Here is a 25054-nt window from a genome sequence, read left to right on the forward strand (position 1 = left end):
TATCGACACTTTTAAAAACAGCCCACGTAAATTAACGCCGTGTAGCGTGACGGCAGAACAACGGCGCTAACAACAGCAGTGCGGTAAGGTCGGCATTTCCCGGCTATAATCAGAAAACAATGTTCAAAAAGGTGTACTATCAGAGACGCGAGGGCATCGCCTCAGAATACTGCTGTGTTCCTCAGTGTGGAGCCAACGCGAAGTACAACGCGGTGCTCAGTTTCCACTCGTTCCCATCGGATAAGGAGCTAAGGAAAGCGTGGAGGAAAAGTATACGGAGAAAGGACTTAAAAATAACACCCCACACTCGAGTCTGCAGCCGGCATTTCAGGCCAGAAGATGTGAAGGACCGTAAAGAGTTCGGCGGCAGACGGAGGCTGATAAAGGGAGCCGTGCCGGTGCTGTTTCACTGGAACAACTACAGCTCTGGTGAGCTGTGCTATGGACTGGAGTTTGAGACAGAGAAGAGAAGAAAGACCAGGGAGTAAACATCAGGAAACGGACGACCGAAAGGAAATAAATGCGACAGTGAAGCCATTGAGAACCATTACTCTTGCAATTCAGTGGTCTTCACACTGCAGCACGCTATTCTGATTCATTGTTGCGGTTTTGCGCCGTGGGCTCGGTCTCAAATCACACTCTATACCCTACGAAGTGTACTGCATTTGGATAGTGCACCCAAACTGTGCATTAACTGTTAGTTAAAATTTCGTGAAGCCGAAGGAAGAACTGTAAATTGAATTACTCATACCTTTAACGCATTTTTTTAGTGTAGATTCTCATTTGACGACCTACATAGTGCTCTACACAGGGAGCAAGCAGCGATTTGTGATTCAGCCTTTTAACACCGTTAGCTTACCAGCTAACTTTACATACGTTATTCACCGGAGAATGCATATCAGCATGGTTTTTGTACGAACGTTTAGTCAGCTCTTCAGTGAAAATTATTTACCTGAGCCAAGGCAAACTAGCAATCTTTTTCTTAATTGAACAAAACGCTAAGTAGCTAGCGTGAATTTCTGTGCAGTCCTTGCAGCCTTGCAGTATTCCTATAATGTGCAGGGCTTAATTTGCTTGTTATAACGTCTATGTTCAACCTAAATATGACTAACCACTATTAAATGTATTAAACATGCATTGTGGTGTCATTTTTATTTAGCTGTTTTCCTATTATGTATTTTTGTCCATTTGTAATAGCTATTGGCACACCCACTGCAATCAATGTGCTACTTAAATATATAGCTAGTTTTATCATAAATTATGATACTTCACAGTATTCAGTACTAATATTAGGTGTTAAATGGATCTTGTTTAGAGATATTAGCATTCGACCTACTGAAAGTGAGCTAAAATGTATTTATACACGTCTGTCTCTTCCACTTCAAACTGAGTACCAGTTAATTTAAGGCAAATTGGTTTCAAATAAAATAATACTTAATAAAATGTTTAATAAAAATGTAAGTGCATTTGGATTGACACAGAAATAAAAATATTATTTGGCATACCGCCATTCCCATTTGTTACCAAGCACAAATGCAGCAATGGTGTATGGCACTGCGTTCAAAGAGTTAAATTGGACACAAATGATTTTGTATATTAGAAAATAGTTACCCTTAATATTGATTTATGATTTGTATATAACATCTAATTAAGCTCATAATGGGGGAAAATATTTTTCCTTATCTCTGATATCCTGTAATGCACCTATGGCATAATGACCTGTTGTTTTATAAGGGGGAAGTCCTGATGGACTGGAACGACTGGTGCTGGAATCGGAGGAGGAGATCATCTCAGTTCTTACTGCTTCACATGTTAGTGAAGGCGGTTACCATTATAACACACAACAGATGGAAGATTCCATTTCTGCACAATATTACTGGCCTGATATGTCAAACCGCATAAAAACATGGGTAAGATCTATACTTAAATTGCATTGCAAAAAATATATGAAAATAATTATAACTTTCCCGTTGTTGTCCTTTCTTGATTTACTTATAGGTAGATGCATGTAATGGGTGTGAGAAAATGGATAATGGAGGTTCTGAGGGTCCAACTAGTTGTCTCAGTGTAAGCAAGTGTAACTTGACTGCTCTTGATATCATCTTGTGGTGTCTGCATATGAAAACCATACAGTATTGTGTTTCTTTCCATCATTTAATTTCCAGCTTGAAAAAATGTAAGCACAATAAGTATTTTGTTGTAATGTGTGTTTACTACTTTATTGATGTTGTCAAATGAACAGCTTGTACTTAATGGTTTTTCTGGAAATAATAGTGGTCTCAGATTTTTGGTGTATGCTAGACAAGATAATATGTTGAATGAGATAATGTCATACTGTCTTAATGACATTGTCATTGTGTTTGTCATTGTCATTGTGTTAATGGTTTCAGTTTATACACTTTTCCTTTTCTAGAAAGCAACCAAGAATGTCAATGATGAATTAAGAGTCACAGAAGAAACACATATCACAAAAGCTCAAGAAATGCAACCCAAGACCTCAACACCAACAGACTTCAAGAGGCAGGTACTGTGAGAAAAGGATAATGAAATTGCTGTTGGTATCTGTACTTTAAGGGGTTATTTCAATAATCAAAAACCCCAAACTTTCCCGATTCCTGAAGATACTAAACCTTGTAGACCACCAATATCTTATGTCATCATAACATAAACAGTAAGAAAGTCAAGAACCATTCTATCTTTAAATCTGAAAATATCAAGAATTGTATTGATTATTACAGTCATTTTTTTTATGTAGGAAGACAGAAAACATAAAATGCTATTTGTGTTCTCCAAACACCTGACAGGTCTCGATGACCCTGAATGTGTTTGAAATAACACAGACAATGAGAAACAGTAAATGCTACCACTGCAGGTGTGAGAATTATCCTTGCAGATATAACTGAAAGTCATGTCTCCTGGGGGAAATGTTATCATCTTGTTTAGCTGTATCTGATACCAGTTTTGGCCATAAATGAAGGGTGGGTTTTGTATTTTGTGCAGTTTTATATATTAAAGGTTTATCAAATTAGCACTACGTTGTGTTAATTTGTCACTGTGCATTTATTTATATATTTATTTATTTTACAAATTTTTTTTTTTCCAGAGAGCAGCCCAAAGGACCAATTATGAAGCAAGAGTACAGGAAGTAGCTCACGTTGTCAGAGATGCTCAAGAGACCCAACCCAAGTCCTCAGCTGCACCAGACTTCAAGAAGCAGGTTTTAAGCTCTGAAAAAGGAAGCAAAAACCTGCAGTGCCCTTACTGCTTAATCCAGTACAACACTAAATGCTCGTTCCAAATCCATGTTGGCTCTCAGCATCCTCTCCACTGTGAGGAGATATCTGTGGGCCGCTTGGGTAAAGTTATTTTCTACCAGCGCACAGCCAGGCTTTTCCACTGCTACATCTGCTTCTTCACGGCAAAAGACTACACCAAATTATTTGACCACTTACTGGTCCAGCATAGCTTCTCTGGCAAAGCCTTGGAGTTAAAACTAAAAGCTGAGGAGGCCAAGGAAGGAAGTAGTGCCAATAAGGACAGCAAGGATTCAGACATGTCTGAGGTTGGACACGGGGAAGGAAGTGAGCAGGACAAGACTACGAGTCCCAAGATTCAAGCTGATCATTTGATAGATGTAGACACTAAAGTATCCTTAACAGAAGATCCTCTTAAAACAGAAGGAGGACCAACCATTGAGGGGGGAGCTTCGAATGGATCCAATGAGGACTCCAACTTTTCCGGAAGCTCGCTGAAAAGAAAACGAAGCTCTGCGTCTTGCAGTGAAGACGAAGATGATGAAGAAGAGGACGAGGATGAGTTTGACAGCAGCCAAGCTGCTAAAGAGGAAAAAAATGCTGCTGTCACAAAATACACTGAACATTTGAGCACCCGCTACTACTACTGCAGGTTTTGCAAGTGGCGCTCCAAGAAGAAAGGCTTCTTACTATACCATGTGAGTCAGAAGCATGACGTCCCTAAGCCACATGCCTGCAAAGAGTGCAAGAAGACCTTCATGCTGGAAACCATGCTGACTAAACATGTTAAACTGTTCCATAAACAAGGCCTCTACCAGTGCCCGTTCTGTCCTTTCGAGTCCAATTTCCTTCGAGGAATCCGCCGTCACCTCAATAACTGTAGAGGTGATGAGGAGGTTGATGTTGAAGAATACATAGATACAGAAGAAAAAGTATGAAAGAGTCAAGTGTAGAATGTTAGAATATGGTGCTTACAGCTCCTTGAGCAATGGGATGGTATTATCCATCCACACTCATCAGAATACAGGTGCCTCAAAGGTGTTTTTGGTACAGTGTCACAGAAGTAGCACGATATGTTTCCTCAAAGAACCTTTTCATGAATGATTCCTAAAAGAACCTTATTTTGTGAAAGAGGTATGTTCCAGTGAAGAGCATTTTTAAAAAACTTTTTAAATGTTTAAAGCCTGTATATCCTCTATGTTGGAGTATTTTGGAACATTGAAGCCTACAATATATCTTCTTTGGATGGAAACACATGGGAGCTATGGACATCAGCAGTATATTTACATATGGAGTTGGAAATTCTTGAGGAAACAACTGTGGAGTTTTTAAACATGATCCAAGTGCCAGTTTCCTTGCCTTAGTGAACAGTGTCAGTGTTTGGGTATTTATTGTCAACAAGGACTGATTCTAATTTGTTGTTTTAAGCTAACTTATATAGATATTGCACATATGTACTTCAATAGTTATGTAATTTTACAGACATTTGTAGTTGTTATAAATAGTTGACAGCCTCTTCTCAGACATCACTCAATATTGACGTAGCCTTTCTCAGCATTTGGAGGCACAAAATTGCTTTTATTATTATTTTTTTTTCTCTAAGACACTTCCAAACACAGGCATAAACATGAAAATGATACTGTCTAGATTAGACATTTTCCTTAAAGGGACTGAAGGAGGGGAGAGAACTTCTAGGCAGCTTCTACATTAAGCTAAAAGACCAGACACCCTTAATGAACTGACTGAAGACTGGACTGAGGAGCAGAGAAGAGATGATTTGGCCAGAGGGTGAGAAAACCTCATTAGAAAAGAAAAATAGAGATGGGGAAATATATAGAGATACATTTAGGAAGGAGTTGAAGCATGAGGTAGACCTTTCATAATGCCATACTATAAAAAACATTCATACAAACATTTTCATATGTATCTATGGCATTTTGATAATTTGGATAAAAGCTCTTGATAAGCTGACTTAGAAAAAAGTTATAGCTCTGTTCTAGTACTTTCATTGAGTTTACATTTGTTGGATTCCGTCTGGGAGATTATCTGTCCATTCCTGGAGTTTTTTCTAGATTTAGAATAATAGCAAACTTTTGTAACACTTATTGTCAAGTAGTAACACTAATATGTATCAGTAATGATTTCATTCCTGTTTCGGTGGATAGTGTTGATGCTCTGTCTTGTCTGTGGGTGTTTAAATAAAGAAAGTGCATGTTGTGGTAAATTATATTAATTATAATTTATTTCTGACCTAGTTTGTCTTATACCTTCCAATTCTCTCCCTTAAAATGTAGTTTAAAATTCTTCAGTTCATTCACAACCAGTTCTCCCTGTTAGTAAAGTAAATACACTTTGGCAGTTCAGCAAGTCGGAGAGCACTAATTGCACATTTCTGTTATGAACTATTTCACATAGTGCTCAGTGAACAGAGTGATGTTACGCCATACCACACGCCGCAAAAGCAAGGTCCGTTAGGCTCTTGTAAAAAACCCTTGGGGCTATAAGATATCATTAAGCAAAGATTTCATCTTAAAAGGAACATAAGTGAAAATTCAATGTAAATTTGGCTTGCCATCAGCTGCAAAGTGTTTCTCATGCTTTTCAGAGCCTAAAAGAAGAGCTTGTAGAGCTCATAGTGTTGAATTTTATATTATGATGTTAAAATGTGACTCACAAATTAGAATGAATTAAAAGTTAAATGAATTAAAAATTCTGTTGCAAAAATACCACGGAAAAGTTGTATTCGACCTATTAAATCAATCTGACCATATATATGCAAATGTAAGTTCAAAGGTATGACAAATATTATTAATATTAAATAATTTACAGAAGCACACTTTTCTTTGAACATGATGTAAAAAAGTTAACACTAACAGTTCACACAGTAAATGAGATTGCCTCCGAAAAATAACTTGTGAAAAATGAGAATTATTTACTCTAATTATTAACTCTACTTGAAACACACTGCAGTTTACCTATGGTAAATAATACTTTTTTTTAATAATAATTATTATTGTAGATGTGTAATCACACTTGGTATGCCTATGCCATGAGCCAACCTCGTTCCATTAAAAGTTTCTATTCTCGCTCTGGGAGTTACTACACACTTAAATACAATATTCACTGGCTGAACTACAAATAATTTTTTTTCTCCAATTGCAGTTTGTAAGATTACAATTTTATAAACAAAATGCAGCAATTAATAATATCAATAATGTTTTCTAAAGTTTTTGTGTTGTTAGAGCTTGTGAACTGCCTTTAAATTAACCAACAACCAATCAGAAGCAAACAAACATCGAGGTGCTGACATCACAATAACAAAACAAATTAAAGGCATGGACTTTTATTTTACAGCTATATTCAAAACTGAGAACATTTACAATAATGACAAAAAAAAAAAAAAGAAATTAAGTGCTAAAAAAACAATTTTATTTCTAGTTGTGGATGTTTTGTATATAATCTTTAGAAGCCTGTAAACTTATGAAGTTTACTGAATTACATAAATCTAATCATAATGAAAGTATCTAACATTTCTCAGTCCAACAAACTCGTGCCGAATGTCACGTACTCCAGTTTCTAGATGACAGACTGCGAGCTGAGATGATTGTAAAAGAGCAAATACTGTGAATGATTTTATTTAATATGTTATCACAGCTTGTGGCAGGTTTGCAGGTTATGTAGGAGTTTGTTTGACTGCTGCCAGGTGTGGTTTCCTGACTATGACAAGAAAATAAAGGGTAACTTCCTGTGGAACAGTCTGTGCAGCAGAGTAAAGTTAATATTTTTCTTTGTATTTTATGTTCCCAGGTCACATACTGTGTATAGGTCTTATAGATTTACACTGGCTGAGGAAGTGGAAATGGTAATGTAGCCATTTATTTGTGTAACATGTTTTTAACCAGGTTTGTGTGTGGTTTGAATTTTAAAGATTTAAAGATTGATAATACACTTCTAAATGCATGACATATCGGAAGCCATGGTCAAAGTGGGTGTGGTAATAGGACATCCACTTTGAAATGTACACTTAGCACACAACCATGTGCACATGCTCCCAATCTGATAAACGCTTAACTTAAATAAGACGATTACCATCAGACTTCCTGGGTATGTTTTCATTTCACGTGGTTTTTGCATTTTTAGACTGTAAATGTTTTGTAAATTATAATACCCTTCATTGTGTAGTAAATAGTTTTGGTAAAGATTTTTTTTCAGAAAGTGCTTTTTAAGTCAAATGCCTACTATTGTAATGAGCAGTTATATTTACATTACCATAGAAGAGAAAAAGAACATATAGAAAAATATACAAAGCATTGCAGTTCCAGAATCAAACATGGAGCTCCAAATTGACAATGATTCAATAAAAAATGTTTTAATGTAAAAAATATATATTATTCCAAGTCATTTTATAGCTTTTCTAATGTTCCATCTTTAAGGAAACAGTGTAATGGAAACATTTCTTAACCGTGTGCAGAACTGTGGGGACCATTGATTTGCAGACAATACCATACGAGTTCTCCATTTGTACTCAAATGACTTTTGTGTTTGGTTGTTTGTTTTCTTTTGTTTTATTTATGTGAGTGAAAACTATGGGAAGTCCGTGGCGTGTTTTCAAACAGTATCTGTACTTTTTAACTAAACAAAACAATTGCCTCAAGAGCAGAAATGAAAACTAACGCTGCTAGAAGACACTTCTCTAAAATGCAGCTCACCATAAGGCTTTGGGGTGTTTTCCACTGAAGTTTCTAATGTGTACACAGATGAAAAACAGAAAAAAAGTCTGAATATGTTTATGGAATTTCCCTTGAAGTACATTTCCATAATGATCACTAAGATAACCTTTAGATTATATTTTTCTAAAGTTTCATCCAGCAGTATAGTCCCAAATAGCAATCAATAAGTGTTGAGAGCTGGATCTAAACTTGATGGTTATTTGGAGACTCGTTTAAATAAGCTCTTAGGAAACCCGCTGACTGTGGGATTATAACAGATTCAGTGCCAGCTCATTTCGCGTGCGGTAAATCACTGAGGACTGTGTCATCTCCAAAACTGAAAAGGTCTGGTCTGAGATTACATAGGCTAAATGTAAACACACAGCCTAAATTCATGAATTGTCTGTAACCGTTTATCCAGTTCGGGGTTAAAGTGTGTCCAGAAAATACACAGAATCACAGGCGCATTGAGCCCAGCCAAAACACAGAAATAAAATAAAGCTTAATAAGAACAATAAACTCATTTACAATATGTAAAAACCTATTTGGAAACACTGGAGAAGCCAGCTCACTGCACTGGCTGCCTTATATTTGACTGCAGGGAGAAGTTTCATACTGTTATGGTAAAAATTGTGTTATTAAACACTGAACCAAATCTCAGATTATGTGCTATATATAAGAAACCTTTTTGTGTTAAAGAACCATACTCAAGAATCTAGAGAGATTCTGTCCCTTTGTCTGCAAAAGTTTGGATGCTTTGAAATTTCTTGTTTTATTTATTGTTGATGTGAAACTTATGCGTATCCATATTAATATACATTTTATTTAAAAAATTACTGCTTATGTGTGTGTTTATGTTTGGCACAAATGACATTTAATACCAATATTAATGCCCTTGTTTTGTTTGTTTGTGCTTAATTATTCTAAATGAATTAATTTTTTCTGAAGTAGGATAAGCCCCATTGGGAGGGTAATGGGTTTAATACGTTCAGTCAGTTTGCACATCAAAAAACAGTGGCATCGCTGTTTACTCAGAACAGGAATAGCAGTTGCAGAGTACCATTTGTGCCCTTTGCTGGTCTTTTACACAAGTGAACAAGTTTCAGGCAAATCATAAGCGCTTTAGATTATAAATGATTAATAATACTTTGTCAGAGGTGTTAGAGATACAGTGTGATCCTAATCCTGTTATAGCAATCGTTGTTATTATGCAATCAGGATTGTCCATTCTAAAATATTGCTCTGATTTTGTAACCTTTGTGACCTTGTTGGCAAGACAACTTATTCTGCTGAAGTGGATATAATCAGTACCTCTCACCCATTCCGAATGGATCAAAGATGTTTTTCTACAGCAATTTGGAACGAATTCGATGCACTTTGAATGCTTCATCTTCTAAATTTGAAAGAATCTGGCAACCCTTTTTCACCTCTCAAAGCTCTCACTTACAATCATCCGAGAGCAACTGTGTCTACTTGTGATCAAAGCTTGAAATGCCATTATTAATCAACTATATATAATAGAGTGGTATAATGTAGAATGATAGGAACTTTATGAATATATGTATGTGTGTTTTTTGTTTATTTATTTATTTATTCTTAAATTTATTTTATTATGATTTTTTTAAACCTGAGCTATTGAGTTTGTGCAAAACTAGTATTCTGCTCCTCAGGTTTAAGGTTTAAGGCTAAAATAAATAAAATATTTAGCTAAAAAAATTAATAATTAAGCAAAAAAGTACAAATCATAAAATCATACTTAGTTGCATTATAAATTGGTACACCCTCAAATATGTCACAAAAAACAAAGTTATTTAATTAAGTGAACACGTCCTAATTGCAGTAAATATATCAAAGATTTTTCTTTCTGTGAATTTGAGTAGCAGGTAATTGCAGTTTTTATTTATTGAAGCAAGTCGATTCATAAGCCAATGGAATTAAGCACAAGGATTTAAGGTTAGAAGTAAGTTACAAGGTTTAGAGTTAAGTTTAACAATCATAACAATTCTACAATAATATCTTGAGAAATAGTAGATATATTAACTAGACTTCATTTGATTTAGTTGTTTGAGAGTTGTCAGAGCACATTCACTGGTCTCTAGGGGTTTACAAGTTTTTATTTTACAACACCTACGCTTACATCGTTCTCTCTCTCTCTCTCTCTCTCTCTCTCTCTCTCTCTCTCTCTCTCTCTCTCTATATATATATATATATATATATATATAAATATATATATACACACACACACACACACACACACCTAGCTACTATTGGTGTCAAATAGAGTAACAAGGTCTTGTTACTGCTGACTGTGGCTAGCATTCTTCTGATATCTGCTGATATTGCCAGGATGGGGGTGGGTCTGCACTGTTTTCACCATGCTGCTCACTTGCCGCTGTGCACTCTCAGTTGTATTTGTGCAGTTTTGTACTCACCGTATGGCTGTATTCTGCTTTTTCTTTTGATGCCTTCTGTTCGTCATAAGCACTTCGGGCTCTTGAACAATTCTCTATAAATAAAAGGTATATATATTTTTTATTGGTTATTATTGTACATTCAATTCTGTAGTAACAGTTAACTCTAGGTCATTCAAATCAACATGTGTTTACTTTCACACTCAACACAATCAGCGTGAAAAACCATGTGTGTGTGTGGGGGGGGGGGGGGGGGGGATGCACACTGAACCAAATTTGTTTCCATTCTGTCATTTCAGACCAACAAACCTATCTCAGTTGTGTGCCAAAATGACGAATGTGGCAAATGTGACCAATGTCACAGTGGAGCAACTGGCCAGCCCTCTGATGACCAGGGTTCTACCTGCGATCTACACTGCTGTGTTTATTGTCAGCATGCCGTGCAATCTCCTCGCTCTTATTCTTCTCTGCCGCCTCAGAAATCAAGCAACCCCCACAGTCATCTACTCCATTAACCTCTGCATTGCAGATCTGCTGTTCAGTGCCACACTTCCCCTCCAAGTAAGAACACGAACATAATAACAAGAGTGCTCAACACGAACATAATACTTCAGATGACATCGGTGATTTTTAAATTCACCCTGATCAATATTTAAATCATTGTTTATATACATTATTGTGAACATTTTTAGACACATGAGAAAATGAGATCTAAAAATCTGTTAATCTGAGTAGTAAGAGTTTATTTGCTTAAAAAAAAAACAAAAAAACAAATTACATTATAACAGTAAGTAGTGATATTGTGTGTGTGTGTGTGTGTGTGTGTGTGTGTGAGAGTGTGAGTGTGCTGGTTTATCTGTTTCCACATCTCTTCTCATGGCAGTCCAGTATTAATTGAAGTAATCATGCAATACCTAGTTTTACCAGTTAATTTATACTTCATTATGTTAAATGAAATGTGCCGTTGATTTAACAAACTCATATGATCAAGGAGTGATATAGAAACACACCTCGTTCTTTACACTTACAACAAAAAAATATGTTTTTACATTTACTGGCACCCCCTCCATGGTGTATACCTGCCTTGCGTCCAGTGATTCAGAGTAGGCTCCAGACCCACCGCAACCCTACAGATAATTAATGAATTAATTATTATTATTTATTTATTTATTTATTCATTTATTTGTTATTTATTTCTTTTTTGCATTTATTGTATTTAAATATAATTTTATACAAGCACCACACCTTTAGCTAATATACGTTATTTAAAACACATAATAATAATAACAATAATATAATAATAATTTTGCACAGTACTGTTCGGTCACTCTTATATTGATGTTGGGACAAGGGGCTAGAAATGTGTTCAGATTCAGATGCTCTAAAAACATGTTAAATAGGTGATGTAGTCATGTTTGGGTATAAAAGCAACATGGAGAAAATGCCTGGTCCTTCATGGGCAAGTAAATGTAAAGGCAGACCAAAAATCAAAACGATTTTGGCTGACAACACTACAGTTTAGGTACACTGACTGTTTGCAGGGATCTTATGTATTTCAACCCCATCTGATTTAGCATAGAATCTGAGAAAATATTTTTATGGGAAAGTAAAGGGGTAAAAGAAGTAGAAAAAAAAGAAAGCTCCAGTACATTTGCAGAGCTGAAGGCATGTATGAATAAATTGCAGAAAATTAAGCATTAAATTCTGGAAATAAAATAAAACATTTTCACAACTGATTTTACAATTGAGTGTTTTTACTAGCATAACACATGCCCATACCCTTGGTACTGGGACCTGTCAGCTAGTAACCAACGTGAGTGAAATTAAACATTCTTCAAAGCATGGGAAAAACTGTGAGAAACTTATAGCAAAGAGCAGAGTGGCATAAAAGTACTGCATGAGTAAAAATGAAAACGAGTTTGCCCGAAACGTGCAATCGTCAATGCTGTGGTGCTTTTAATGAGATTGCAATTTCACATCACAATGGTATCACAGCCATCTGTAGATGAAGTCTAAGGAATCACAACTGGCTTTGCTTTAAAGGTGTGGGTTTGTTTTTCATTCTTCTGTATTCAATGCAATGCTAGCAAACAGTGCTCATGTAAATGAATTGGCAAATACTGCTACCCTCCAAGTGTGTTGAGCTGTCGAGTTACATAATAAAAACACACAATTTTAAATGTACTATCCATAATTACTAGGACAGAGCAAATTGTTTAATAAATTACACTCTGTTGCTCTTTACACTCTTGTAAAGAGACAAGAACACAGTAAATGTGTGACAACATCTGAGACATCACCCCCTCCACTCTTGCATTGACAAACATGAGTGAGATATTACCAACCGCACACACATCTCTGCCTTTATTCTCTGGCCTTTAACACCTTATATCTATCATATCTGGAGCATAAACAGGTCTCTAAATAACCATCTGAACAGCTCTCACACTCTAGAAGTCTTTCTTCAGTGCTGTATTGTCCAGGTTTGAAGGCAGTATAATAGAGGGGTCTCAGGTACTTCTTGTACTTATTCTTGTACTTCTTTAAACTTATTAGAAAATGTACATGTCCTTATATAAATCTTGTTAAAATCCTGTAATTTGAAATGTAGTTTAGCTCTTTAAATTTAAAGGAACCCTTAATATACAGCTTTAAACTCATTGTGATATGTCACTGACCTGTACTTTCAAGAACCAAGCCTTTGTTGTTTCTACTTCAGGTTCTCAGCTGGAAAAATTGCATATAACTTGTGGAGGAGGGTAGGAAACCACCCTCACCAGTGATTTCAGTACCGTGCTGAAAATATTAATTACACTCTAACTGTGGGAGCAAAAAAACCCGAATCTTACCTACTTATCTGCATCTCTTTCAAATCATTAATATTCAAGTACTGTTCCACTGATCTCCTGTGTTCAAGTAAACAGGCAAAAGCACACAACCCCTGGTTGATTCATTTTATTATTATTATTTGTATTATTAATCCGGTTTCCTCCCACAGTCCAAAAACACACGTTGGTAGGCGGATTGGTGACTCCAAAGTATCCGTAGGTGTGATTGTGTGAGTGAATGTGTGTGTGTTTCTGTGTTGCCCTGTGAAGGACTGGCGCCCCCTCCAGGGTGTATTCCCGCCTTGCGCCCAATGATTCCAGGTAGGCTCTGGACCCACTGCGACCCTGAACTGGATAAGCGGTTACAGATAATGAATGAATGAATGAAAGAAAAGTATTATTAATAATACAACAGGGCTGCTCTTATGACACCTAAACCTGACTGAACTATTATTATACAAGTATGAACTTAAAAGCAATATATATGACTGTGGGGAACTGCTGTTCTCTGCTGTTTGTTTGTGTTCAGAAGCTCTGTATCTTTTAAAGTGAAACGGTAGGTTTGATGAAATAAACAACTGAAATAAACACAGAAACTCATTTGTAACTCGAATTGTTTCATTTTGTAGCACTTATATTCTGTGTTTATTGTCACGCAGAAAACTGTCACGCGGTTTTAGAATCAGTTCAGTAATCAGAAACAGTAAAAATAATTAGGATTTCATAAACACATCAGACCTATTTCTGGAGCACAAGCCCACAAATTGTGAGGACCCATACTTTAATAAACGCTTTAAAAAAGTGTTTTTTGATTAAAATTGTGAACGTCACATTTAACTGTTAAGGTACAGCTTTTTCCAAAACACAAGTCCTTTGTTTTTGCCTTTAGGTGAACACACACTATTGTAAATATCATCATTACAGCTGATGTAAACTATCTGAAATTCACTCATTTCCCTGCTTTTCCTAGGTGGATTATCATCTTCGAGGTAACAACTGGATCTTTGGCAAAGTGACCTGTGGGATTTCAACCGTTACATTCTACTGCAACATGTACTGCTCTATCTTCACCGCCTGTGCCATAGCTCTTGAGCGATACTGTGGGGTCGTGATCCCTTTAAGAACCAGACATCTGCGAAGCTCTCACAAAGCCATTCTGAACTGCCTTCTCATGTGGGTTTTATTCCTTGTCTTCCAGATGCCGTATGTTCTTCATGATTTGACTCTCTCTGTTCAGGAGCTCAACATCACTACCTGTTTTGATGTGCTTCCTAAAGAGGTGTTCAATGGACGGAAAGGATTACTTTACTTTATTTCTATTTACCTACTCTTTTTTGTGTTGCCAATGGTAATTTTAGTTGCTTGTTATTGCTTTGTGGCTCGTGCCCTTAGACAGGCCCTTGATGCAGGAGTTAAACGTTCACACAAGCGGACACAGGCTTTGGTGATACTAGCAGCTGTTTGCTTTATCACCTGCTATTTACCCAACATGATTGTCCAACTTATCCACATGTTTTATAGGATGCAAGGAAAAAGCATATATGCCACCTACAAGCTCACACTAGGTCTCAACAGCCTTAACTGTTGCTTTGACCCTTTTGTGTATTATCTTGCTTCCACTGAGTTACGGCAAGCACTGTGGAGGCTGCTTCGCCAGTGGAATTGCTGCCCTAATGCGATGAGGGAAGAGAATGCTGGCTCAGTTTTGTCTGAAATGCCCTGTAGCATCAGAGTGAATCAAAATGATGATAGGTCCCTGATAAGTTAATAATATAATGCAGTGGGTCTCCACCATACTTCACCAATTACAAGAATATGAGCCACTCATGGTCTATCACAGTTAGTTTTACGAAAATCCAGCTTGAAAACCTTCTTCTCCATTTTCTGAATTTAAATAACTTCAGCTGCCAGACACTGGCTTTTGGCTGGTTACCTAACATAAGCTAAATATAATGGTTATAATCTTATTTTCAAATCCACTTAGTTAAATCTGTCTGTTATTCATGATGTAGCATTAGAAACAGCATGTAATAATTAATAAATAATTTAATGCAACAGATTTTATCACTATCAATAATGCAATTATTTGTATTACAGAGATATGGGATATTTTTTCCCTATATATTTTTTTAACTGCCCACAACTGGGGACATTTACAATGCAATCTGACTATCATACAGCCATATGCATAGAAAGAAACCTAATGATGGCCACAAGATGTATCTTTATACCATTGTGGCTCCATCTAACAACAGTGTAAAGGAATCATTTCTCCACATGCCTAAATATGTCTGGGGAAACATATATATGTATCACTGCTCAGGGTTACACTGTTTGTGCTCATTACTGACAGGTTTGGGTTTTGTTGAAAGTAGGTCACTGAGCTGCTGATGTACCACTGTGCTCATTAAGGGGATGAACTTTATGTTCCATTTATATGTAACTGTTATCTGTTCCGTTTTCCCGATTCTGTGTGTCTCTAAAAGACAACACTATTAAGGCATATTTAATAGTACACAGCATGGTCACTAACTATTTGCCCATTTATTTGCCTTTGAAATTTTTGAGTTTTTGAAAATGTACAATCAGCTTATTATCTGGGGCAGTACCCTGGTGTACTATCCAGGGATCGTGTCACTACCTGTGAAAAGGTGTGTTATCCCTGTGTCTTCATGGGTATTCTCCAAACCCTCAGGTTTCCACCCACATTCCAAAAACCCATGCTTGCAGGTAGATTGGCTGTTCAGAAGTGTCCACAGGTATGAGTGTGTGAGTGAATGAGTGGGTGTGAGGTGGCCCATTGTTGGCCTGGTGCTGCCTTGCGCCCAGTGATTCCAGGTATTGATCCTTGATCCTGAATTGGATAAATCAGTGAGAGGACATGGATGAATTGATGAATGAATCAAAGAAATTATTATCTAGATGACATTACTGGCTCATACTGGCTTCTCTGCTGGATTTGTAATTAATATTTAACTATTAAGCATTTTATTCAGCAAAATGTGTTACCTGTGGAGTTTCAGCTAATGAGAATGTTGTAATTTTCCACAGCAGTTTCCAGTTTGTGTTCTACGCTTGGGTCTGGGAAAATTGCTTTGCATTATGATGTTTGTTTGTTTTGTTTTTTTTAAATAAATATATGTTTTTATTATGTTTGGTCTTACAGTCTTTTGCTTAGGAGACACACGTGGTGTGTAACTCACACCCATGGAATCCAGGTAGGCAGTTACAGACTAGAAATGGATTTATGTAAAATATATGCATTTCATATTTTTATATGCAATTTAAAAATAAAAAAAATTAAAAAGAATAGAAAGTTACGCATTTTTAGCCCCAGGTTAGTTATGAAAACTGTAGTGCAATTGTTAAAATATAAATGTACATACATTTTGTGAATTATTGCTTTGCTATGAGCTTTGATTTATAAGGAGCCCTGCTGATGAAATAGCTTAAATTTAAGGCAAATCGCTTAATAATGCATGAGTGCAAGATGCTAATGAATACTGAATGATTTAATAAGACATGATAATGAGATATTTAATGCCTGGGGATTATTTAATAAGGTGAGGGGAAAAGATAAATACCCCACACAATAAATATTCCAATTCCCATGCCTTAAAAAAATCTCTTCCATGCATTATTAAGTTGTTCACACACATTATCAAGACGCTGACATGCATTTCTTTTATTGTCATTCACACGCCTTAATGTTATTACAAAGGGATGTCACCAGCAAGGCTCTGTAGATTTAGAATCATAGTATGTTTTAGCAAGCAAGCAGGATAAAGTTAAAGCTATTACAGTGGACATGTTAAAGAGATGGAGCAGGCTGCTACATGAATCCATGTGATTCAAATGTTTCCTTTAGAAATATATGTGTACTTATGTGGTCTATGTTGTGTCTATGCGCGGTTAATTAATAATTAAATAATCACAGAGACAGGCCAAATCCACTCGTAAAACATCATTTGTTTTATTTTATTTATTTATTTATTGGGCGGGTTTCATGTTTTTGTTTTTTTTTTACATTAAAGTATCAATGCTCTAGGCAAGGTACCAATGAGGGAAAACAATGCATAGGGGAGTTCTTCCGCTAAAGATATTCTCATTTATCCCAACTAATCACTATAGTTTGCAAACAGTTTTGTCTGCTGTTTGGGGAAGTTTAAAAAATAGAATTGCAGGTTTATCTGCAGCTTCTGCAACCACACCTCTGAGGGACATTCTAGCTTAGGGTGACCAGATCTGAGATGGAGAAAAAGTGGACGACTACTGACCAATTAAATGTTTACAGAAAAGGTTATCGACCAATAAAGGTAGCTCTACAGTCAGACCGTCCAATCAGAAGATTTTAGGCTACTTCACCACGCCCCCTTCTCACTCAAGCGAACCAGTCGGAGTAGGGGAGGGCGGGACTAGAAACGCTTCTCGAAGTTCTATGTAAGCGCTAGAAAAACAAAATCCCGGACGTTTGTAAAATTCCCCCCGGACATTTTTTTTAAGTCTAAAGAAGAGGACATGTCCGGGTAAAAGAGGACGTCTGGTCACCCTGTGCTAGCTAGCTAATAAACTAATGGAAATGGCAGCCGTCCTCAGCAAATTGTAAGATGTTAATTTTTAGCTTTGACCGTCGAAGTGGGTGAAGCCAATACCAGTACCATATACACTGTATTGTAAAACAACGGTAAACGGTTAAATTTCTCTCTCTCTGTTAGTTCGTTAATTTCGCGAGAGACCAAACCATGAAACGGACGCGAGTAAAAACATCCCGGGCTTCTTTATTTATTGATTGTTACATATTGCTTCTCTGGTACAATCTTCGTGGCCCTGACCCAGTTTTGCCCCAAGGTCAAGTGCACTTTTTTGACTGTTCGTTTTGTGTGCTATAAATCATTAGAGACTTGAAAACAGCTATTATTTTAACTGTATATTTTAATATCATTAAGATGAGGATGTTTGTTTAATACACTGACTCTTAAATCCATCTCAATCTTGACACAGCGAAATATTCCACTAAAACATTTTATAGTTGCTTTGGTACAAGTTTATGTATTATTTCAGTGGAGTTTGGGTAGCCTTTTGTTTTCTTACAACGATGCATCAAATTGTGCAGCAAACAGAACATATATTGACTACTCATAATAAAACTTTAGGGGATACGTCCAGTAAATTATTTAGAGTGGTTACCAATGGTTTTACAAACACAGCTTGGAGGCATTGATCAATTGCTCTGTAATGGCTATTGAAATTAACAGGGACTCAGCAGAGACCTGTAAATGAACCCTGGATGCTCTCATTTTCCTGCTTGTGTGTTCATAAGAGTCAAGTGAGTTATTATCAGCGTTATCTACTGATATAGCCAATTTCATAATTGTTGGAGAAGACTTTGTTGAATTAGGTGTTAAGTTGTCTTAAATACAAGTACCCATATATAAGCTCTCTCAAGCTCTGACAGACATTACCAGAGACAGGAGCTCATCTGTTGCTGCACAGTTTGCGTTGGTTGTTGGTGGACTATTCTCAGTCCAGCAGTGACACTGAAGGGTTTAAAAACTGCAGAATCACTGCTGTGTCTTCCACTACCAGCACAACACACCACAACCACCACGTCAGTGTCACTGCAGTGCATGGAATCTGTAGAAACAAGGTAGTGGTCATAATATTCTGATATGACTGTATTTCTTGAAATATTATCTCCTTTGCAGTAAATCCGGTGCTCTGATGACATAAATGAAAATGTATCTATATATACGCCACAGGACAGTAAAAACCCCATCCAATCATTTCACTCTGACAAAATGAATTTCTTAGTTGGCTTACTTGCCTGTTAAACTACCTACATGACCCTGCTCACACTGCACGTTTATTCATTTGTACATGTGAAGAGGCTTCAAACAGAAACACATGGGGTGCTGAAGACTGGAAGCAGAAATGCTTGGAAAAAGCAGCAAAGTTGCTGTTTTGCTATTAGACAGGTAATTGTCTTATTCTGTCTTATTTTGTGTATGGGGAGATAATACATATACACACACTGTACTGTGCAAAAGTTTAAGGCACATGCAAAAAATGTTGGAAAGTAAAGATGACTTCAAAAATAATTGAATGGATTCTTTATTACTTGAAAGAAAAAGACAACAATGTTCAGTATACATTTATAAACAACAGAAAGTCAGTGTTATATGTGACGGCTATTTCCTTTTTATTTTTTTTCTTCTAAAATATTAGTCCTAGGTGCAGTTTATACAGTTTTATAAAGAAATAAGATGATAGTTTTACTGAGTGTCTCTGACACAGTTCTTTTAAGAAGTTGGATTGTCACACTTCTTTTTTCATGCAAAAACTTATTATGTTTATTTTTATATATATATAATATTTTTTTTAATACGCTGCTTTTTTTGTAACATTATTATTAATATTATTGGTAAAGTAAATCTAAAATGCTTTTGTACTAACTCAATAATGCAGAATTCAAAAATAAATAGCTATTTTGTTTTATATTTGTACTCAAAAAATAGGGTGCCTAAAAATTACTGCACAGTACTATATATATATATATAAAGCAATCCGGTTGGTGGGGTGAAAGTAGGGAAGTAGGGGGTGGGACATTTTGGTTCGATTTAAAAAAAAATCATTGAATGACATTTTTATGCTGTACTGTAATATTTTAATTAAGATTTACTCATTTGTTTTAGGTTGATATTAATCAACTGTAGCAATGGTGAGAATGACATCTATAAGTGGCTTCTATAAGTTACTGTTATACCAAACCCCCAAGGCTTATTTCTTCATTCATCTAACAGGCTTGAACACATCAGTTAATGTTATGTCATGTTTTCCACTTGTGGCAGCCTGATGCCTTCATCCCTGAGGTAATATTTAAAATCCATTTCAAGGTATTATAACTGAGAAAAACTCTGTTTTTACTTATTTAATGAGTGTCCGAAAAGCTGACACAGTAGTCTAAAATTTTTCTGAATTGTGGGTGGTTGTTTTACCAGCATTTTGTCAGCAGCTACATTTTTAGCACAGTCTCACCTATGATTGGTAACATAACTATGAGATAAATGTCAAATATTGCATCATCAGCATCCTTGTGTGTGGGAATATGAGCATTAGGTAAAAACAAGTGTAATTTACTGTACATGTATAAATCCAAATCCAAACTAGTAAAATGCAAATAAGTACCGAAAGCAATCATTTATAAATCTGCTTTGGCTTGTATTTAAGAAAAAGCAGTAGAAAGCATATTTCATGTTACCTTTATTGACCATTTTTTTTGTTTAAACATACACTCATTCTGAAATTGATCCTTGTGACAAGTTCCAAAAAAAGTGAGGACAGAGTAAAAATCTTATAAAATGCTTGAAAATGTTAAACAGGATGAAATCATGCTTGGGAATAAATGCAGCTTATAGGAACAGCCAAAAATTCAAATCCTAATACTTCATCATCATCATCTTCTTCTTTTCTGTTTAATCCATTTCAGGGTTGCAGTATCCTAATACTTACTTAAGTTTATTATAATGGGAATTGTTTTATTTACTGATTTATTACTTGGAAATAACTTCTAAATATCAAATTTTTCATTACAAATTATGAGTTTGAAAATAAGTTCAAAGTATCTAAAAAAAAGAAAGAAAAGCAAAAAAAGGGATGTGTGAATTCTTCTAGCCATTATTTTAAGCCCCTTGAACTCAAGCAATTATTATTATTATTATTATTATTATTATTATTTTATCTGGCTACACTTTTTGAGTGATTATTTTGCCCAAGTATTAGTGCTTTTAGTATGGATTTAATGTCTGGGTATGATTTGCATGGAATGAATGAAACAAGGGATATAAAAATGAGTTTTTAATATCACCGGGGGATATTGTGGTAACTTGGTTAACCATCAGCAGACACACCATGTGGTATATGATTCTAATCCAGCTCGTCTTTCTCACATTCTCCCTTCTAACCTGAAGAGAATCTGAGAATTCATATTTCTCACTAGGGGAAAGACATAGCCTAGACCAGGGGTAATTAATTGAAATACATTAAGGTCCAGTAAGGTCCAAATAGAGAAAAGCCAAGGTCCGAAACATAATGTATAACTTTATCATAACTATTACGATCCGTGGCATATCCTATACATTAAAATAGTTAACAACAAGTCAAATCAAATTACACTTTCCATTAAATTTCAACATATTTCAACAATATTTATAAATAATTATAAATTAACAAATACACAAAATAAAATGTATTTTTCTACATTTTCAACAAATAAAACAATGATTTTGGGGGAAAAAATGCATATTTATATAGTCCCTAATGACTTGTAGTTGCAGTTGACTTTACTGTTTATAAACAGCAATTTGATTGGCTCTTATTGCTGGAGGGCCGGACTTTATCCATAAACAGAACAATTTTGGAAATTGGAACAAGGGTTTAATCAAATAATAATGTACCAAATCATTTGAATATTTTTCACACATATATTATGAATTCACATGCATTTTTTAAATATTATTTTAAACTCTTTATTACAAAGGCCCTGAACAGGGAATGTCTACTAGATCCATGTTGCACGTACTCACTGTATTAAGACTCAATCTGTCAAATCTCATGTAGCATACAATATATCATTAGCACAGATACCCTAATTTTATATTACCCAACATTCATTCATTCACTGTCTGTAACCGCTTATCCAGTTCATGGTTGAGGTGGGTCCGGAGCCTACCCACAAGGTGGGATCACATCCTGGAGGGGACGTCAGTCCTTCACAGGGCAACACACACACACACACACACACACATTCACTCACACCTATGGACACTTTTGAGTCACCAATCCACCTACCAACGTGTGTTTTTGGACTGTGGGAGGAAACCGGAGCACCCAGAGGAAACCCACGCAGATACAGGGAGAACACACTAAACTCCTCACAGACACCTGGAGTGGGACTTGAACTCACAACCTCCAGGTCCTTGGAGCTGTGTGATTGTGACACTACCTGCTGCACGAACGTGCCACCCTATTACCCAGCAGAATGTGCTTATATTATTATATTATTGTTGTGTTTTAAAGGCCTGTCAGCACAAATAACCCTAATTTGTCATCTTGAATAGATGCATGTCTGTTTGTGTAATGTGACCAGGCTTCAAAATGTTAAACAGGTCTTCATCAATGGTAGAGAATTTACAGCACAGCATGTCCCTGCCAGTGTTGCCAGAGAAACTAATTGGTGTGTATATGTTAACATATTATACACTAAAGTTTGCATATTTGCTATGTAAATTCATTATTTAAGGGCTTATACAGTACAGCCTGTCTCAACAGTAGCAAAACAAACAAACAAAAAAAACAGTAATTATTAAAATGACACCAACTTCTAAGACTAAACTTTGGAGCTTGCAACTGACTTCTGCAAGGTGCTTAAATGTAGTTCAGAGTGTATTGTCCCCGAAGTTGCTCTTTGTTTACAATACCACAAACCACACCATGTACATTTTGAATGTGCATTCAAATGTCTAAACCTTAAAAGAAAAAAAGCTCCATCTCATAATAATGATGTGTACCAAATACCACACAAGTTACATTTTGTACATCCATTCTGTGCAAAATAAAACCCATTTCCAAAGTTCAGTCTAATTGCAGGGCAATTGACAAAGTAAAGCTAACAAATAGACTACGAAGTGTAATTGTAGAACTATGAAATGTGCATGTAATACATTTATAAATAATGAATTATAACATTGAGTTGAGTGCAGAAACAAATACGCGTGTAAGTCCATCACAAGGTAATAGACACTCATCCAGTCATGGACAGTTAACACCACCAGTCAACCTACCAGCATGTGTTTTTGAACTGTGGAAGAAACCAGAGCACTCGGAGGAAACCAATGCAGACACAGGTAGAACACCCCATACTAGCATTCCACCACATAGACTTAAACTGAGGTTAGACAAAGGGATCTCCAGATCCTGCAGCTGTGTGGCAGAGACATTACCTTTAGAGCCACTGTGTCACACACCATAAAACTCAAAAGACTGAGCTGAGAGAAATTTTTCTGTATGTTTGGGTAAATATAACCTAAAACAACATCAGATTTTTGCACAGGCCTTAAAATTAAAGATGGAATGATCAGTTTCTTGAGCATATACTAACACTTACATTATACAATTCAATAAATGTGTTGGTAAGATGATTGACAGATATCTTTTTGTTGAAAACCAACGGTTTCTGATTGTCATTCCTTTGATTGAAATCAACTGACATAAATTTCACCTTCAAATTAACAACTAATTATACAGAGAGATTAATTGCAAGTCACAGATCTGTAGTATTGGATTATTTTTCCCAATATAGGTAAGTAGACAAGAAAAAATAAATGTATCTTATTTTTTTCTCATTGTTCAATCTCATTTGGGATTTCTAGCTAAATGTAGGTCTGCTATGGTAGACTAGGCACACATTTATGGGTCTTGTTGCTTATTATCTGCATGATAATATATCACTGAGAAAATGGACAGTATCTGCAACTTCAACTGAGTAGAGTAGTGTGTTCCAATTTGTCTAACCAGAGCAGTACTGGTCTTGTGTATGTCATCATGTCATGGCTGGGCATTTGAGTATTAATAAGATGTATAAGTGCATTTCACAACAATTTTTGGCATGGTCTTTAGGATGATGTGCTGAAATATTTTAATCAATGCCATACCTAACAGATCGCTAGGAAACCCAATCAAGTTGTTCCACAAGTACATGGATTTCCAGTACAGTGAACCCTATGAACATTTCTTGTTGGATTGTGTTGGCCCTCTTCCCAAAAACCAAGTCTGATAACTAGTAGCAGTTGTGAACCTTTATGTGCCTGTCTCCATACGTTGCCAACAAATTTCCAGCTAAACTGTTTTCATAAGTATTAAAAGTATTACTATAGGCTCAGTTGCTGACCTTTTCTTGTATCTGATAGGGAACGGGATGATGTAATGCACTCAGAGAGGTTTTGCAGGAGTCCACTGGTTAAAGCCCTGCTAGGCTAATATTTGTGCAAACAGTGCATGGTAGTAAATCTGTTAAAAGACAGGCATTTGAATAACCCACGTCCCACAAAATGCAAAATACTGATTATGTGAGTTGATTCCATGAAAGGTTTTTTACAAATTCTATTGGGTCTTTCTTCTGCTCTGTCCTTAATGCCCTTAAAGACACATATTGAGGAGAAGAAGGCAGTGCATAGCATTTAAACCCTGTGATAAAAGTTTGGCTGTGCTTGGTTCTGGTTGTCTGTATATGTCATGTGAAAAAGTTAGAGCCCTATATAAGTCACGCAAATCAAATATGCCTAAGTAGCCATTTCTACTACTGCAAGTAAGCTGTGGTTGCTCTGGTGTCTGAAGCAGACAGTGTCTGATGTTGTTCATGGCATAATTCCTTGTATTTGATTCTGCTCATCTGCAGAGTTGCTTTATCAGCTGCATTCTGCAGCTGATATATTCTGCAATGACCCCGTTAAAAAGAGTTTTCCCATGTGAATCCTGACAGATATGTTTGTATGCAGACAGAGGTTGACTGCTTGGTCCGTTATAGGTTGGCATTTCCTAGTCCAGCCTGTGAAGTAATCTTTTCCACATGGTTTCAAAACCAGACACAACTTTCTGGTTCTGTACTGGCTACTGAAAATTTGATGCTATCACCGTCCCTGATTTTTATCCCAGAATCGATGATTATAGTAATGGCATGGGTAATTCTAACATGGTGACAAAGCTAGGTTTGCTGAAGGGATACAGGCAAGACTGTGCATCCAATATTTCTGCTTTTGAGACCCCAAACACTTTCCTGAAATCAATGTGTTTGGCTT

At 36.1% G+C, this 25054-nt stretch overlaps 2 protein-coding genes across 3 annotated transcripts; both read left to right on the forward strand.

Moving 5' to 3' along the window:
- Nucleotides 1-5468, forward strand: LOC136673857 (zinc finger protein 425-like). The gene is made up of 5 exons (XM_066649614.1): nt 1-429; nt 1735-1910; nt 1999-2067; nt 2414-2524; nt 3104-5468. Exons 1-5 carry the CDS (start codon nt 120-122, stop codon nt 4190-4192), a joined length of 1755 nt encoding a protein of 584 aa, XP_066505711.1. The 5' UTR covers nt 1-119; the 3' UTR covers nt 4193-5468.
- Nucleotides 5469-7017: 1549 nt separating this feature from the next.
- On the forward strand, nt 7018-16303 carry LOC136687088 (P2Y purinoceptor 8-like). 2 transcript variants are annotated; one of them, XM_066661321.1, is made up of 3 exons: nt 7018-7116; nt 10674-10935; nt 14173-16303. In XM_066661321.1, exons 2-3 carry the CDS (start codon nt 10705-10707, stop codon nt 14968-14970), a joined length of 1029 nt encoding a protein of 342 aa, XP_066517418.1. In that variant the 5' UTR covers nt 7018-7116; nt 10674-10704; the 3' UTR covers nt 14971-16303. The 2 variants fall into 2 exon arrangements, with proteins under 2 accessions (XP_066517418.1, XP_066517417.1); XM_066661320.1 differs by having other exon boundaries at nt 7095-7358.
- The last annotated feature ends 8751 nt before the right edge of the window (nt 16304-25054 follow it).

The sequence above is a fragment of the Hoplias malabaricus genome, chromosome 2 (genome assembly GCF_029633855.1).
Source record: "Hoplias malabaricus isolate fHopMal1 chromosome 2, fHopMal1.hap1, whole genome shotgun sequence".
NCBI classification, from domain to species: Eukaryota; Metazoa; Chordata; class Actinopteri; order Characiformes; family Erythrinidae; genus Hoplias; species Hoplias malabaricus.